General features: G+C 37.8%; 1 protein-coding gene across 1 annotated transcript in view; it reads left to right on the top strand.

Annotated features, from left to right (window-relative positions):
• The window catches only part of LOC103591722, a 38234-nt gene that overhangs the window by 7340 nt on the left and 14298 nt on the right, over positions 1-16596 (top strand). The window contains 3 exon segments of the mRNA XM_008574233.1: positions 4531-4685; positions 7288-7371; positions 10728-10874. Of these exon segments, the coding sequence (XP_008572455.1) occupies positions 4531-4685; positions 7288-7371; positions 10728-10874 (386 nt within the window).

The raw sequence follows: 16596 nt of genomic DNA, 5'->3' as shown, positions 1-16596 counted from the left end.
TTCTATTTCTGTGAAAAATGTCATTGGAATTTTAATGGGGATTGCATTAAATTTGTAGATTACTTTGAGAAGTATAGTCATTTTCACTATATTGATTCTTCCAATCCAGGAGCATGGGATGTCTTTCCATCTTCTTGTATCCTCTCTAATTTCTCTCAGGAGTGGTTTGTAGTTCTCGTTATAGAGATTTTTCACATCCTTAGTTCAATTCGTAGGTATTTTATTTTTTTGGCGGCTATTGTGAATGGGCAGGCTTTCTTGATTTCTCTTTCTGCTTGTTCACTATTGGTGAATAGAAATGCTACTGATTTTTGTGTGTTGATTTTGTATCCTGCTACTGTGCTGAACTCTTTTATCACCTCTAAGAGTTTTTTAATAGATGATTTGGGCTGTTCGATATATAAGATCATGTCATCTGCAAACAGGGACAGTTTGACTTCATCCTTTCCAATCAGGATGCCCTTTATTTCCTTCTCGTTTCTGATTGCTCTGGCTAATACTTCCAATACTGTGTTGAGGTTCCTCATATATTTTTGATACAATCTATTATCAGGTATATTATTTGTGAAAATTTTCTCCTATTTTGTGGGTTGTCTTTTCACTTTCTTGATGAAATTGTGAAGTGTAAGTCCTCCTAGTTCATTCTTCTTTTTCTAGATCGTTTTTGGCTATTTTGGGTTCCTTGCAAATCCATATGAATTTTAGAATCAGTTTGTCAATTTCTACAAAGAAGTCAGCTGGAATGCTGGTAGGAATTGCTTTGCATCTGTAGATCAAGTTGGGTACTGTTGCCATCTTAATGTTAAATCTGATCCATGAACATGGAATGTTTTTACATCTATTTATATTTATAAAAATTTCTTTCAACAATGTTTTGCAGTTTCCCCCTTCTTTTGTTATATTTATTCTTAAGTATTCAGATATGTATTTAGTGGAAACCTGAAGGGCTTTTATGAGTAAAGTACATGAGGTTTACTCAGTATGTAAGTTTAGTCATTTTGTTTTAGTGGTTCCCATAGATGTTTTTTTTTTTCTCCTTTTAGTTTTTAGCCATGTTCTGGTAGAGATCACTGTATGGTTGAATTCTGATGGAGGGACTGCTATGTTTTTGACAAAATCATAACTCCTCTTTTTTTCTTTATATTTTATTACAAAAATAATACTTGTTTGTTGTGGAATTTCATATACTACCAAAGCACTTAAAATCAAAACTACTACCCACTTCTTATCTTCTCCATATTTCTCTGACAGGGGTTTTTAAAACAAAACTATGCATATAATTTGTAAAATAAAATGAGTTCACCCGTGAATTTTCTGTGTTCTACTTTTTAAGCTTAATAGGTTATAGAAATTTTCATGTCACTTATAAATCTATTTTAATTTTTAATAGCTGTGTTGGCATAAATTGTATGTGTTCTATAATCTAACTGTATGGATGGATTTTAGGCTATTTCCAGTAGTTTTCTATTATGAACTATCTTAACAGCTTTTAATACAAGCTCCTGTTCTTGTTTTTCATGCTTTATTAAATATTTGGAAAAACATAAGAGTTGAAAGAAGGGCAGGGTTTTTTTGTATGTTAGTTTTGTTTCGTTTTTTACAGCTTTATTGAGGTATGATTTACCTACAAAAGAAAACTGCACATACCTAAACTGTTCAGTTTGGTACATTTTCACGGCACCATGAAATCAGCACCACAACTAAAATAGTTAATATGTCTATCATTGTCCAAAGTTTCTTTGTGTTCCTTTGTTAATCTCTCTCCAGCCCTCCCTCATCCCCAGGCAACCACCAGCCTGCTTTCTGTCACTATAGATTAGTTTGTACTTTCTAGATTTTTATATAAATGGACTCATACAATATGTACTATTTTTTGGTTTGGACTCCTGCAGTCTGTTGTGAATATCACTATTTCACTCCTTTTTATTATATGGATATATCACAATTTGTTTATTCATTCATCTTTTGATGGACATTTGGGTTGTATCTGGATTTTGGCTATTACAAATAAAGCTACTGTGGGCAGTTGTGTCTTTGTATGGACATATGACTTCCTTTCTCTTGAGTAAATACCCAGGAGTAGAACGGCTGGGTCGTATGACAGATGTACGTTTAACTTTTAAAGAAACTGCCAAATGTTTTCAAAGTGGTTGTATCATTTTACATTTCTACCCATAGTGTATAAAAGTTCCAGTTGCTCCATATTCTCACCAACACTGGGTATGGTCAATTTTTAAAAATTTAGCCATACTAGTAGGTATGTAGTAGTATCTTATTGTGGTTTTGATTTGTAATTTCCTAATGACCACTAACGATGTTGAGCATCTTTTCATATGTTGCTTGCTGCCCTTACATCTTTTTATAAATTAGTTGTTCACATTTTTTGTCTCTTTTTAAATTGAGTCATTTGTCTTCATATTCTTTAACACTTTGTATAGTAATAAAGGTTGAACACTATATTTTCATTTTCTCAGGCTGTCTTTTCAATGGCATTCTTGAATAAGTGAAAGGAGAAAAGAATGAACATGTGTCTTTCTCTCTAATAACTGTTTTAATAGTTCTACATTCTTCTACATCCCTCTCCCCTCAGTGGGGCAGAATAGTAACTGAGTTAAGAGCATGACTCGGTAGTGCCCAGGAGGAGTCTGACTCTCCACTTACTAGCTGTGCAACCCTAGATAAGTTACTTGGTCTCTCTGTGTCTCAGTTTCCTTATCTGTAAAATGAGAATAAAAATAGTCACTACCTAATGGAATTTCTAGGAGGATTAAATGAATTAAAACATACAAAGCATTAAAACGGTTCCTGGCACAAAATAAACACTCTTGAAATGTTAGCTCTTATGTACATTCAGCTCAATGCAGCAGATATTTATTTGACTTTGAAAGCACAGCACTGTCTTCATCTCTCTGTTTAGAATTAAGTTTCTTTGGCGTAGGGCATTTGATTTCAAAATCTTGCATTTTCACTCTGCTACACATTTCTTACATTGTCAACTTCCTGTATTTTGTATAATTATGTGTAAACGATTGAGAAGATGACACTTCAATATATAGAAATGTGTTACTTTATAATGTTATATGCAGGAATATAATTGGACTTGCTGGGGTGTTATATATACTTTCTCTTACAGAACTCTAAGAAATGCCTTGGGGCCGAGCCCGTGGTGCACTCGGGAGAGTGCAGTGCTGGGAGCGCAGCAACGCTCCCGCCGCGGGTTCGGATCCTATATAGGAATGGTTGGTGCGCTCACTGGCTGAGCGCGGTGTGGGCGACACCACACCAAGGGTTGCGATCCCCTTACCGGTCACGAAAAAAGACAAAAAAAAAAAAAAGAAATGCCTTGGATCACATCAATCACTGGGCCATTGTTTTTAATATCCAGAAAATGAGTTCTTGTTCCTTGAAAGTAGAAAAGTAAGCCAAAAAATCAGTCAGGGGAAACAACCCTCATATTTATTAAAGAACATTTGTATTTTACTTACATCATTCAAAATTCTCTTCTACTTGTAATGTACATTTAGGTAGTATGTACATTTAGGTAGTGAAAACTTTTCAGAGCTAAACAATATGCTTTTTTATTGGAAACAAAGAGTATCTTCTGACCTTTGTTAATGTACATATATATATTTAGCACAAACTTTCCAGTCTAGAGAAATGAGCTTTTTCATTGGTAGCAAGAAATGCAGGAAAAGAAATCTAAGTCTGAGCTCTAAACATGAATATGTTAGAATTATGAAAATATGTAAGGTTAGGCAGGAAACACAACCAGAAGAAATGCAGATAGAATTGTAAACTATTGTTTACCTTTGATGCTTGATTTTAAAAGAGTAAAAAGTACATTTTAGACTTATATTAGAGTAAGAAGAATAATGACATTTTAATTAATTTATTCATTCAACAAGTATTTCTTTCACCTACTGTGTGTTAGGTGAACTCTGGGATGTAACTCCAAATTTTAAAATTTGGATTTATTTTAGATTTGAATTAGATGTTTGTTACTAAGTGATGAATTCTTTCATATGGTCAGTTTTAATAAAATCTCTTCATGTTAGTTAGTGTGAATATAAAAAATTAGGGAATATTTCCTGGATTGTTTTGTTTTATAGAAAACAAACGATAGCTGTTTATTTATTATTTATAGAATATTATTATCCATAATTGATTTTTCATGTATATATGAATAATAGCATCTCTAACCAAGATAGTTGTTTCAACTGATACTATAATTCAGAAGCAAATTTACTTATTTATTTTTTTTAAAAAGATGACCGGTAAGGGGATCTCAAACCTTGGCTTGGTGTTGTCAGCACCACGCTCAGCCAGTGAGCGAACCGGCCATCCCTATATAGGATCCGAACCCGTGGCCTTGGTGTTATCAGCACCGCACTCTCCCGAGTGAGCCACGGGCCGGCCCAGAAGCAAATTTATTTTGTAATGAGAACATTTATTTTGTCTTCAGCATGAGTAAGAGTAAGCATAGTGCACAGAGTTCTGTCTGAACACGTTGTCAATCTGTTTCCATTCCAGTGCCTTGTGCTTACCAGTCAGTCCTGGCTGAAGGAGTTTGGTTACTATAGGATTATCTTAATCTCTTTGTACCTAGAAGGAACAGCCTCCATCATCATGTTACTTCTGGGACAGCAGTACTATTACTGTTTGGCTCTTTATTTCACTATTATCATGTAAGTAAGGGCCAGTTCCAATCTCAGAATTACACCAGCTCTTGCCATTCCCTCTGTATGCAGTGAAACATCTTTGATCTGATCTGAGTTTAAGATTCATTTCTAGGCAGGATCATCACACCTTTCTGCCCAATTGTCTGAATGTTAACAGCTTATTTTTTTTTAAGGAATTTTATACACTTAATTTTGTAGTAAGGTTAAGTTCCCTTTTTTAACCTATTCAAGTGTAACATTTAGTAAATGCTGCAGCCAGGTATAAAAGAGGCTGCGCTTCTATTCCTCCTTCAACTCTTCTTCCTACTTCTGCAGCCTCTCTCCTCCCCAAGCTCCCACTCCTCCCCCACCACAGGCATCTTCAATTCAGCACATCCAAGTCAAAGATCTTGTCCCCCAGTCCGCTCTTTTGCCTCTGTTTGCTGTCTTGGGAAATGACTGTACTGTCGATCTAGTTGCCCAAGTCAGGGACAGAGAAGTTGTCTTTGCCTTCTCTCTCTCCTTTGATTCCTACATCCAACACACAATCAAGTATTAGCATTTTTCTCTCTAATATGTCCCGGGTCTGTCCCTCCTCGGTTCCACTGCCATCGCTTTAGGTCAGGTCCTCATCATCTCATTCATGGGATATCAGATATCCTCCTCTGTGGTCCCCTTGTCTCTATCTTCCAGTCCCTCCAAGCCCTTCTCCCATATTGCTTCTAGGACCACATGTCATTTCTTTGCCTAACAATCTCAAGTGGCTTCTCATTGCTTTCGGGATATGATGATGTGAAGTTCTTTGTTACGTAGGCACTCTTTGCCTCTTCATCCTCATTTCTTGTTTATCCTGCACTTGCACTGTAATCTCTGCCATGCAGAAAATACTTGGCAGTTCCTGGTTCAGACACCTCTGAACAGAGGCAGTTCCCTGTGCCTGTGCATCTCTGGGAAGCCTTCTTTGATTTCCTCACCTGGTTTAGATACCCCTCCTATGTGACCCCAATTCCCTATGCTTATCTCTGCTGTAGTTCTTATCCCTCTGCCTGGGACTATCTGGTCCCCACTGGACTGAGTATATTGTGAATAGGGTCTAGTCTCTTATCACTTTGGCTCATTATCTATCACAGTCCCTGCAAATAGTTGGTCCTTAGAAAATGTGTTCTGAGTGAATGAATTAATAAATCCTATTCCAGAACCCTGCTGGAACAATTTTAAAAATTTTTCATGAAGATTTATTTGCATTTTGAACAAATTGGTAGTGGAGAGTGTAGTAGTTGACCCAAATGATTGAATCTCTATTAAACTTCAAGACATTGGAACTCCACATAGATAACTATTCTTTAAGTCTGTAAGGGTGGCTATATATTTAAAATGATACTTTTATGGTGGTTTTTAGAATGAGAATTTTTTGTTTGCTTTTTTCTTTTTTTTTTTTTTACTTAAACTGTCCTTTCCATTTTCATTCTCCCATCATAATTAAGATGTTATTTGCCTAACAGTTCTTAGCTTATTCTATTCATTTTTTATTTTTATTATTTGATGCTGGCTGGTATGGGGATCTTACCCTATTCTTGATATCAAGAGAAAGATTTATGATGAATTTCCCTGGGCATATTCTTTCCTTTAGAATCTATCCATAATTTAAGCAGATTAAATGAGCATGAAGTCATTTGGGAAAAATGCATAAAAACCATTTGGGAAAAAGCATAAAAACCATTTTTAAAAATTCTAAGTGAAAGTAGTTATTTCACTTTAAAAGATAATTATAGGGTCTGGCCAGTTAGCTCACTTGGTAGAGCGTGGTGCTGATAACACCAAGGTCAAGGGTTCAGATCACCATATCAGCCAGCCACAAAAAAGAAAAGATAGTTATATATTCATGTATATGTAATATTGGGGGGATAGAAGTGTGTGCCTAATATATGTGAAGTATGCATAAAACAAATGTAATAATTCACAGAGTCGAGTTTTCCAAAGCCTTGCAGTTTCAAATGTTGACCTTGCAAAGGACAGGAAATTTTCCCAGGCTATATAGTCTCGGTTGTAAGATAAAGAATTGTAACACAGCAAGGTTGCTGGCTCAAAGACAGACAGGTTACTGATTGTTATGTAAAGATACTGGGAAATTGCTGTAAGAAGAGAATGTTTGCTAAAATCAAGCTTTTGTTAGTGGATGACTTAACTGCATTATAGAATGTCACCTTACTGAATATTACCAGCTGCTATTGTTAAACTTGTTAAACTGTACTTAGCAAAAACCCCACCTATGTTCTCTTCCTGGAGCTTCCTGGTCTGGAGAATAAATGCAGGAAAAGAACCCCAATTCGTGGTTAATTTCCCAGATGGAAGGAATGCCTCACTCTTGAGGGTTCCGGGAGATTAACCCCTTTTCCAGGCTTCTCACTGCTCAGAAGAGATGGGCTTTGAGTAATCTTTGGCAGCTCTGTCACCCAGGGGAAAAGGGGTAACAAATCTGTGGGAGGCAAAGCAACAATATATATTTCCTTTTATAGTGTATTATTACCTATTTTCTTCTTGCAAACCAAATGTCAACCTTCATTCATTTCTTTTTAACGTGCCTTCAACTGGTAAAATTTTCATATGTGTATTTAAATTTTTTTTCTAGGGTGATTGTGCAGGCTTCTTTTTGCTTGTTTAACCTGCCATTAGCTGACAGAGTTGATGCAGATTTACTGAAGTTCAATCAGCAGTAAGTATATTTACTCAAATAGTAGCTACAAAAATATCACATGTAGGCAGGACCTATCAGAGTCTCCGTATGTCCATTATATTGCCACTACAAATTACATATCTGAAAGACAATCATAAGAGGCATCATTGGGAATGAGGGGGTGGAATATAATAGCGTATTCATACTTGTTTGCCTTGGGCAGCTTTTCCTCACTTCTGAAAGGACATCATAATTTTTTATCCCTCAAAATTTATATTTACTCAAATAGTAGCTACAAAAATATCACATGTAGGCAGGACCTATCAGAGTCTCCGTATGTCCATTATATTGCCACTACAAATTACATATCTGAAAGACAATCATAAGAGGCATCATTGGGAATGAGGGGGTGGAATATAATAGCGTATTCATACTTGTTTGCCCTGGGCAGCTTTTCCTCACTTCTGAAAGGACATCATAATTTTTTATCCCTCAAAATCACATAGCCAACAATACAACAGGGTTAATTCTCAGAAACCAAAGTGAAATCTCGGTTATCTTTATATTCTACATATTGCAGTATGAGTTGTCACACAGGACGAGAAGGAAAATGGCCTTTACTCTGTGCCATCTCATGAGTTAAAATTAAAAATCAAGGTCCATCTTATCCTTTCTTACTTGAAAAGGTCTGAGCTGATGTTCTGTTCTTTGGTATGCTTATAAGTGTTTTAGATCGGCTATAAAATTCACTTGATTGGCAAATTTTTTCTGGTATGTGCACAATTTTGCAGATTAGAGAGGAATGTGTTATTTTATAACAAAGGCAAGTTCTTTATTAGTTTTGCAAAAATACTTTTACTCTATTTTTCTTTTTTAATGTAACTTCAGTCAAGGAAAGCTTTGCCAATCCAGCTGCTTGATTTCCTTTCTGTGTACATCCTTTCACATTTCTGGGTTTCGTTGCTAGGTCATATTTGGAGTGATGAGGAAGATGGTGAGCTCCTTATGGCTCAGGACCACGTCTTCTCTTTTGTGTCCCTCGTGCCTGGAAAAGTGACAGGCTCAAAACACATTTTTTTTTAATGAACAAGTTAACAAGCAGTAACTTCAGTAAACATCTTACATATCTTTAATTGTTTTTGAATGAGATGGGTTATAAATAAAATGTCTCAACAGTTGGAAAGGAAAGAGCACCACATTTACCATGTGCCACCGAGTGTATGCACTGCATGGCTGTTTGCTCCTTTAAGTCTCACGGCAGCCTTGAGTGGCAGGTTTTATTGACTCAATAAATATTTATTGATTGCCTCCTACGTGTCAGGCAGTGTGGTAAAAGCTGGGGATACAGTACAGTAGGTCTTAATGGACTCTCCAGGTTGTCTGATGCTCTTAACTTCCTCTAAAACATACTTATGCACGTGGTGCGCACTGTGTTTGTGACCCAGTGGCCACTCTTGAGGACACCTGTGTTTTTCTGCTCCCAAGTTTCTGTTGTATCCTTACCAAGGGTCAGTGCTTTCAGTTTCAAATCTATTAATGTCATATGTACTTGTTACTATAATTACAACATTTAATTGCACTATGTTTTTATAAACTTAGGAAATATAAGTGTGAAATGAAAGTTATTTCTATGAAAACTAAGTTGTGGAAGACTTGGTACAAATAAGTTGTAAAAATATTAGTATCAAATTTGATGTGGGGAGAACTGTAAATATTTTGGGGAGAAGTCATAAAACTCTAAAGATAATTTGTACTCAAATAGCTTTATAAACAACTTTGGGTTGTCTCTATACCTGCCAGTGGAAACTGTAGATCATATAATATGAATATGTTTTATGCAAGGAAGATGGCACAGTACTGCCATCCGTGGACCCATACTCAGAGAAAAAGCCCGTGAAAAGATTGATGAGTGAGTATAGTTAGGTTAAAGTAGAATAGTTAATGTCTCCTTTTAGAAGTGATTTTTTTTTTTTTTTGCTTTTGCCAACAGTCCTAAATATGTGAGGGAAAAAATGCTTTCTATTGTAGTGAGCAAAAGCAGATGTAGTCCCTGCCCTCATGGCACTTATAGTCTAGTGGGGAAGACAGACAGCAATTATACCATCATACAATCATAATGATCCTAACTTCCAGGAAGCCAAGGCCCTTCAGGGATTCACTTTCCCAAGGCAATATAACCAGCAGATTGAAGAACTGGAAACGAAACCCAAGTTCTTACCACCACATCAAACTTCCTCTAATTCTCTGGCCTTGTCTTTCTTTCTTTCTTTCTTTCTTTCTTTCTTTCTTTCTTTCTTTCTTTCTTTTCTTTCCTTCTTTCCTTCTTTCCTTCCTTCCTTCCTTCTTTCCTTCTTTCTTTCTTTCTTTTCTTCTTTCTTTCTTGCCTGTTGTCTTCTTTTTTTTTTTTTGTCTTTTTTCACTCTCTCTCTCTCTCTCTCTCTCTCTCTCTCTCTCTCTCTCTCTTTCTTTCTTTCTTTCCTTCTTTCTTTCCTTCTTTCCTTCTTTCCTTCTTTCTTTCTTTCTTTTCTTCTTTCTTTCTTGCCTGTTGTCTTCTTTTTTTTTTTTTGTCTTTTTTCGTGACCGGTAACGGAATCGCAACCCTCAGTGTTGCGCCCGTACCGGGACCGGCAACGGGATCGCAACCCTCGGTGTCACGCCCGCACTGCGCTCAACCAGTGAGCGGACCGGTCTCTATATGGGATCCGAACCCTCGGCGGGAGCGCCGCCACGCTCCCAAGCGCCACACTCTACTGAGTGCGCCACTGGGCTGGCCCTGTTGTCTTCTTTTTTCTCCTCCTTAGTTGCAAGATTCCCATCATGAGTTGAAATATGACAAGATTTCAGTTTATTCAGCCAATGTACTTGACTTATTTTACATGACATGATTGTTTAAAAAAATTATATGGCAAGATTCTTTCCAGGAATACATTAAAGTAATCCTGAATGAAATTTGGGGAGAAAAACTTAGGCATGAATCCCAGTTCTACCATGTACTAGCTGTGTGACTGTGGACAAGCTATTCTGTTTTGCCATCTCTAAAATATTATCGGGGTGGTAATATCTTCTTCATGGGATTACTATGGGGTTTAAATGAAATAATACACATAGAGCACTTAATAATACACAGCAGGACCATATTGCTCCCAATTAATGAGCTTTTGAGAGACTACTTCTGTCTTTGCTTTGGGTCTTGGAGTTAGGCTCTTTTAGTTCTATAACCCCTTATAACTAAGGGGTTAATATTTTATGATATACTATTTCTACTATTGTCTACTTAGGGTCAAGGAGGACTTCATAGACAAAAAGGTCCTTGATACATATATACATATACTCATGCATATATACGTACACCTATACATATGTACATATAAACACATGTAATTTGTGTGATATAGACCCATGTTATTTTTCTCTGGTCCAGGTCACCCCTTCCCTCAATGGTTTGGCATCAATGCTTTGTTTACCAAACCTGCTCAGTCTTTAGCTCCCATGGTGATATTCTCTAGGCTAAACCAGTATGGATATGGAAACACAAATAGCAGGTAAAGTAAAAAACCTTTGAAATAACATAAGAGAAATATGAAAGCAAACACAGCTTTTAACATTAATTATTAAGCAATTATAGTGTCTTGGACTTTGGATATTATTAGTAATTAACTTGTATATCTTAAGTGAGCTATAATAAAAAGTATGAATGTTAAAGGGACTTTAGTAGGAGTATCTTTAAGTATATTCTTTAAGTTACGTATATTAAACATGTCTATGTCATTCACATTGAGCTACCTATTGATTGCTTTATCTGTCATTCATTCATTTATGATTTTATTTCACAACTGTTTTTAAGGGCCTGCTGTTATATACCAGGTACAAAGATACTGGGAGTACAAGATGAGTTGGGAGTTTCAAAGGGGCCCCACAGATTAACAAACACTGTGATAAGGGCCCCACCAGAAGTATAATGGGGCACTGTGGTAATACAGAGATCTCTACCTCTTCCTACCTCCGTCTGCCTGGGTCCAAGGAGCACTTCACTGAAGAGAGGATTCTTGAGCTGAGTTTTGGAGGTTGAGTTGGACTCCCCCTCGTGAGCATGGAGGAGTGTCATTCCAGAGAAAGAACACAGCATGGAAGATATCTGGAAGCACCAGTGAATGCTCAGTGAACTATTCATTTGTTCATCTGGCAGATATTATTGAGGACCTACCAAGTCTTATGCTCTCTGATACAGAAGGCAGTGAGGTACAGCAGTGAACAGAACAGCAAAGGTCTCTGACCTCACAGGCAGACAAGACATTAAAGAAGTAAGATACATAGTATATCAGATGGTGATAAGTCCTGTGCTAAAAAGTAAGGAAGGAGGGTTGGCTGGTTGGCTCAACTGGTTAGAGAGCAGTGTTGTAACACTGAAGTCAAGGGTTTGGATCCCCATGCTGGCCAGCCGTGCTCCTCAAAATTTGAAAAAAAAAATATTTAAAAGAAAAGAAAAATAAAACAAGAAGAAGAATAGGAAGTCAAGGGTTTGGATCCCCATGCTGGCCAGCCGTGCTCCTCAAAATTTGAAAAAAAAAAATATTTAAAAGAAAAGAAAAATAAAACAAGAAGAAGAATAGGAAGGGTTGGGGAAGTTGCATTTTTAGATAGGGTTATGGGGAAGGCCACATGAGAAGGTGACATTTGACTAAAGAGCTGGAAGAAGGTGGGTGGGAACCATGCAGGCTCTCTGGGGAAGGAGCATTCCTGGCAGGAGGCATGGCTGGTGCAAAGGCACTGAGGTGTAGCACGCCTGACACTCTGGATCTGGCAAGGAGGCAGGCGTGGCTGGAGCAGAGTCAGCAAGAGGGAGGCAGGCAGTGATGTGGAGGGAAGCCAGATCCCGCTGGGCCTGGCATACCTGCTTCGTTAATTGGTTTCACTGTAAGACCAATGGTGATGGTGAAGTAGTGAAGAATTGATTGACTGACTGATTTAATAGACTTTATTTTTATAGAACAGTTTTGGGTTCACAACAAAATTGAGCAGGAAGTCCACAGAGTTTCCTTATGCCCCCCCCCCCCACCACAGGCACAGCCTCCCCCATTATCCACATCCCCACCAGAGTGGTACATTTGTCACAGTTGATGAACCTACACTGACACATCATTATCACTCAGAGTCCATAGTTTACATCAGGGCTCACTCTTGGTGTTTACTATTGTATGGGTTTGGACAAAGGTATAATGACACATATCCACCATCGTAGTATCAGGAGGAATAGTTTCACTGCTCTAAAAATCCTCTGTGCTCTGCCTGTCCATCCCTCCCTCCCGACTAACACCTGGCAACCACTGATCTTTTTACTGTTCCCATATTTTTGCCTTTTCCAGAAGGTCATATAATTGGAATCATATGGCATGTAACCTTTTCAGATTGGCTTCTTTTATTTAATAATATGCATTTAAGTTTCCTGTATGTCTTTTCATGGTTTGATAGCTCATGCTTTTTAGTGCTGAATAGTATTCCCTTGCCTGGATGTATCACAGTTTACTCACCTATTCACCTACTTAAGGGCATCTTGATTGCTTCCAAGTTTTAGCAATTATGAATAAAGCTTCTGTGAACATTCACCTGCAGGTTTTTGTGTAGACATAAGTTTTCATTTCATTTAAGTAAATGCCCAGGAGCATGGTGGCTGGATCATATGGTAAGAGTATGTTTAGCTTTCTAAGAAACTGCCAAACTGTCTTCCAAAGTGGCAATACCATTTTGTATTCCTGCCATCAATGAATGAGTGTTCCTGTTGCTGTGCATCTATACCAGCATTCAGTGCTGTCAGTGTTTTGCATTTTGGCCATTCTAATAGGTGTGTAGAGTTTCTTGTTGTTTTCATTTGTATTTCTCTGATGACATATGATATGGAGTATCTTTTTATGTGCTTATTTGCTATTGGTTTATGTATCTTCTCTGGTGAGGTGTCTGTTGAGGTCTTTTACCCATTTTTTAGTCAGGTTGTTTTCTTGTTGGTGAATTTTAAGAGTTCTTAGTGTATGTTGGATGACAGTCCTTTATCAGATACTTCTTTGCAAATACTTTCTCCTAGTCTATGGCTTTTCTTCTCATTCTCTTGACAGTGGCTTTTGCAGAGCAGAAGTCTTAGATTTTAAGTCCAGCTCATCAATTCTTTCTTTCATGGATCATGCCTTTGGAATATAAGAATAGTCTGAAAGGAGTCGGGGGAGGTCATGAGGAACCCATAGATTAGTGTTATGAGGTGTATCATGCTTCATGGCAGCTAGAGGGAGTCAGGTCGAAAAGGCAGTTGGGGGCTGATGTGAAGGACCTGCACACTGGATTTAAAAGATGTATAGGATTTTATTAATCCTATACACCAGGGTTTCCCAAACATCATTACTTTTTGACTTTTGGTGTGTGAGTACTCTATGTACTATTACTTACTCAATATTTTCTTTAAATTTATTTTAAATCACTAACTTAAATCTAAAGAACCACAAGCAAAAGCATCCATGAAATCATTCATTTGGGGGGCTTCAATTTTTCTACCACCATTAAAATACTTAGCCACTAAAATAAAAATAACTGTTTTGTATCATCTGTAAATCATCATGTGTACTACCAGGGGTTCAGATGCTGTACTTTGGGAAAGACCACTGTGGATGAAGGGAAGTCATTGAAGATTTTTAAGCAGGAGAAAGATATGACATACATTTTGTTCTAGAATATTCTGGCATGGTGTGAAAGAAAGATTGGAAGGGGGCCAAAAAATAACAGCTTAGTTACTAGTTGCCTACTATATAACAAGCGCTCAGAATACGAAAATAAATAAAATAGGTTGCTGCCACTAGGAACATATAATCTAGTAAAGGAGACAGACACGAGGACACATAATTGCAGCAGAGAGTGGTAGGAACTGTTATTAGAAGTATACACAAAGATTGGAAGGGGGCCAAAAAATAACAGCTTAGTTACTAGTTGCCTACTATATAACAAGCACTCAGAATACGAAAATAAATAAAATAGGTTGCTGCCACTAGGAACATAAAATCTAGTAAAGGAGACAGACACGAGGACACATAATTGCAGCAGAGAGTGGTAGGAACTGTTATTAGAAGTATACATGAACTACAGGGGTGGCTATGAGGTGGGCATGATCATCACTGCCTTGGGAACCAAGTCCAGGAAGATTCACAGAGGAAAGAGTGCTCCAGCAAGCTTCTAGTGGAGGTGTGACACTGTGCATGGAGACTGGAGGTACCCCGGAAAGAGCAACAGTGCGTGCAAAACGTGCACGTGTCAGATGACGCAGTGTTCACTCAACAAACATTTACTGAACACCTACTGTGTGCCAGGTCCTGTGCCAAACCCAAAGAACAAAGAGACAGAAGATGCAGTCCCCACTCTGCATAAGCTCACAGTCAATGCTGGTGGAAATCATAGTGCAGCATGTTAGGCACCACTGACAGAGGTAGCGTGGGCTGCTGTGGGAGTACACACTGGCCGAGCATATAATTCAGACTGGGTAGCACAGAAATGATCCCTCAGATGAATTTTTAAAATTCATAGTGTAGGAGGAGGCTGTGCAAGCATAGAGAGGTCCAAGATTATGTGACATGCTCGGAGGACTGGCAGATGGTTTAGTCATAGAGCTTGGGAAGTGTAGACCTGATCCTAAAAGGAATGGAGTGTTGTAATTATTAAAACAAGCAATAAGAATATCAGATTTTCCTTTTAAAAGATCATTGTGCAGTGTGGGAAATGTTTTGAAGGGAGTTTAGCCAAAGTGCAGAGCGAGAACATTTGAAGGCTATGGTATTAGTCCATTTTCTGTTGCTTACAACAGAATACCTGAAACTGAGAAATTTATTACAGTTTTGGAGGCTGGGAAGTCCAATATCCAGGGAACACATCTGGTGAGGGCCTTGTTCTTGGTGGTGACTCTCCACAGCAACACAGGTATCACATGGCAAGAATGGGCTAAGCAAGAGAGTTAACCTGCCCACTCGCTGTCCTTATAAAGCCATCAGCACCATGCCCATGACCACTAATTAAACCATCAATCCATTTACTCCATGCATGGAGCTATCCATTATCTAGGGCTCAGTCCTCAGATCTAATCATCTTTCAAAAGCTTCACCTTTCTAACTCCATAATTGGATTTCCCACCCTCTTAATATCTCTTACAATGGGAGTCAAGTTTCCAATACATGAATTTTGGGGGGACACACTTAACCCATAGCAGCTAATAAAGTGATTTTATATGAGAAATGCTGGTGTGGGCCTGAACGTGCAAGGCATGTGGGAGACTGGTATGGGAGAGATTAAGGAGTGAGAATCAACAGAACTTGGTGATACGTGATTATGGAGTCACAACTCACATTTGGGTAACTGTGTGTAAGAAATGAGTATCTGAAGGAAGTGACTGTGAACTGCTCTGGACATTTCTTCTGTAGACTTTGAAGGAATTCTTTCTCAGTCTTAGCTTCTTCATCTATAGGTGACTGTTTTCTACTTGCACTGGGGAAGTTGCTCATAGTCCACTCAACAGTAAAAGCCTCAGGCAATGTTGTAGTAGAAAACCATGATGGCTCAGATAGGACAGGAACAGAATCTGGGGTAGAAAAGACACAAAGCCCGTATCTCCTGTTGTAGCTTATTTGCTGATAGATATGAGAGTGGTGGAGGAAGAACAGGTGTGTTTAACTCTTCCCTCTAAATTTTCTTTGTATTCTCAAAGAGTACAAATTCCCCAAAGTAATGGTTCTCTACCTTGTTGGACATTAGAATCATTTGGAGCTTGAAAAAGTCCTGATGACGAGGCCACACCCTAGACCAGTTAAATCAAAATAGTAAAATTAACGAATCTCTGAGGGTGAGATCCAGGCATCAGTATTTTTATTTATTTATTTATTTTATTTTTTTATATTTTTTATTTAAGAATCTCTGAGGGTGAGATCCAGGCATCAGTATTTTTATTTATTTATTTATTTTATTTTTTAATATTTTTTATTTATATTTTATTTTTTGAATTTTTATTTTGTCAATATACAATGTGTTTGATTATTATGTCCCATCACCGAAAACTCCCTCCCTCCCTCTCCCCCCTCCCACCCAAGTGTGTCCCCTCCATTTGCTTGTTGTAAGAACTTCAAAAAAAAAAAGAAAATTGTGGTTGTTATATCTTCCTCCCCCACCCGCCCTGGGTTTTTTTTGTTGTTGTTGTTGTTTGTTTTTGTGTGTGTGAGTGTGTGTGTGTGTGTGTGTGTGTGTGTG

This window comes from Galeopterus variegatus, unplaced genomic scaffold, assembly GCF_000696425.1.
Source record: "Galeopterus variegatus unplaced genomic scaffold, G_variegatus-3.0.2 Scaffold1016, whole genome shotgun sequence".
NCBI lineage: Eukaryota > Metazoa > Chordata > Mammalia > Dermoptera > Cynocephalidae > Galeopterus > Galeopterus variegatus.
This window is presented reverse-complemented; position numbering and strand designations above follow the sequence as displayed.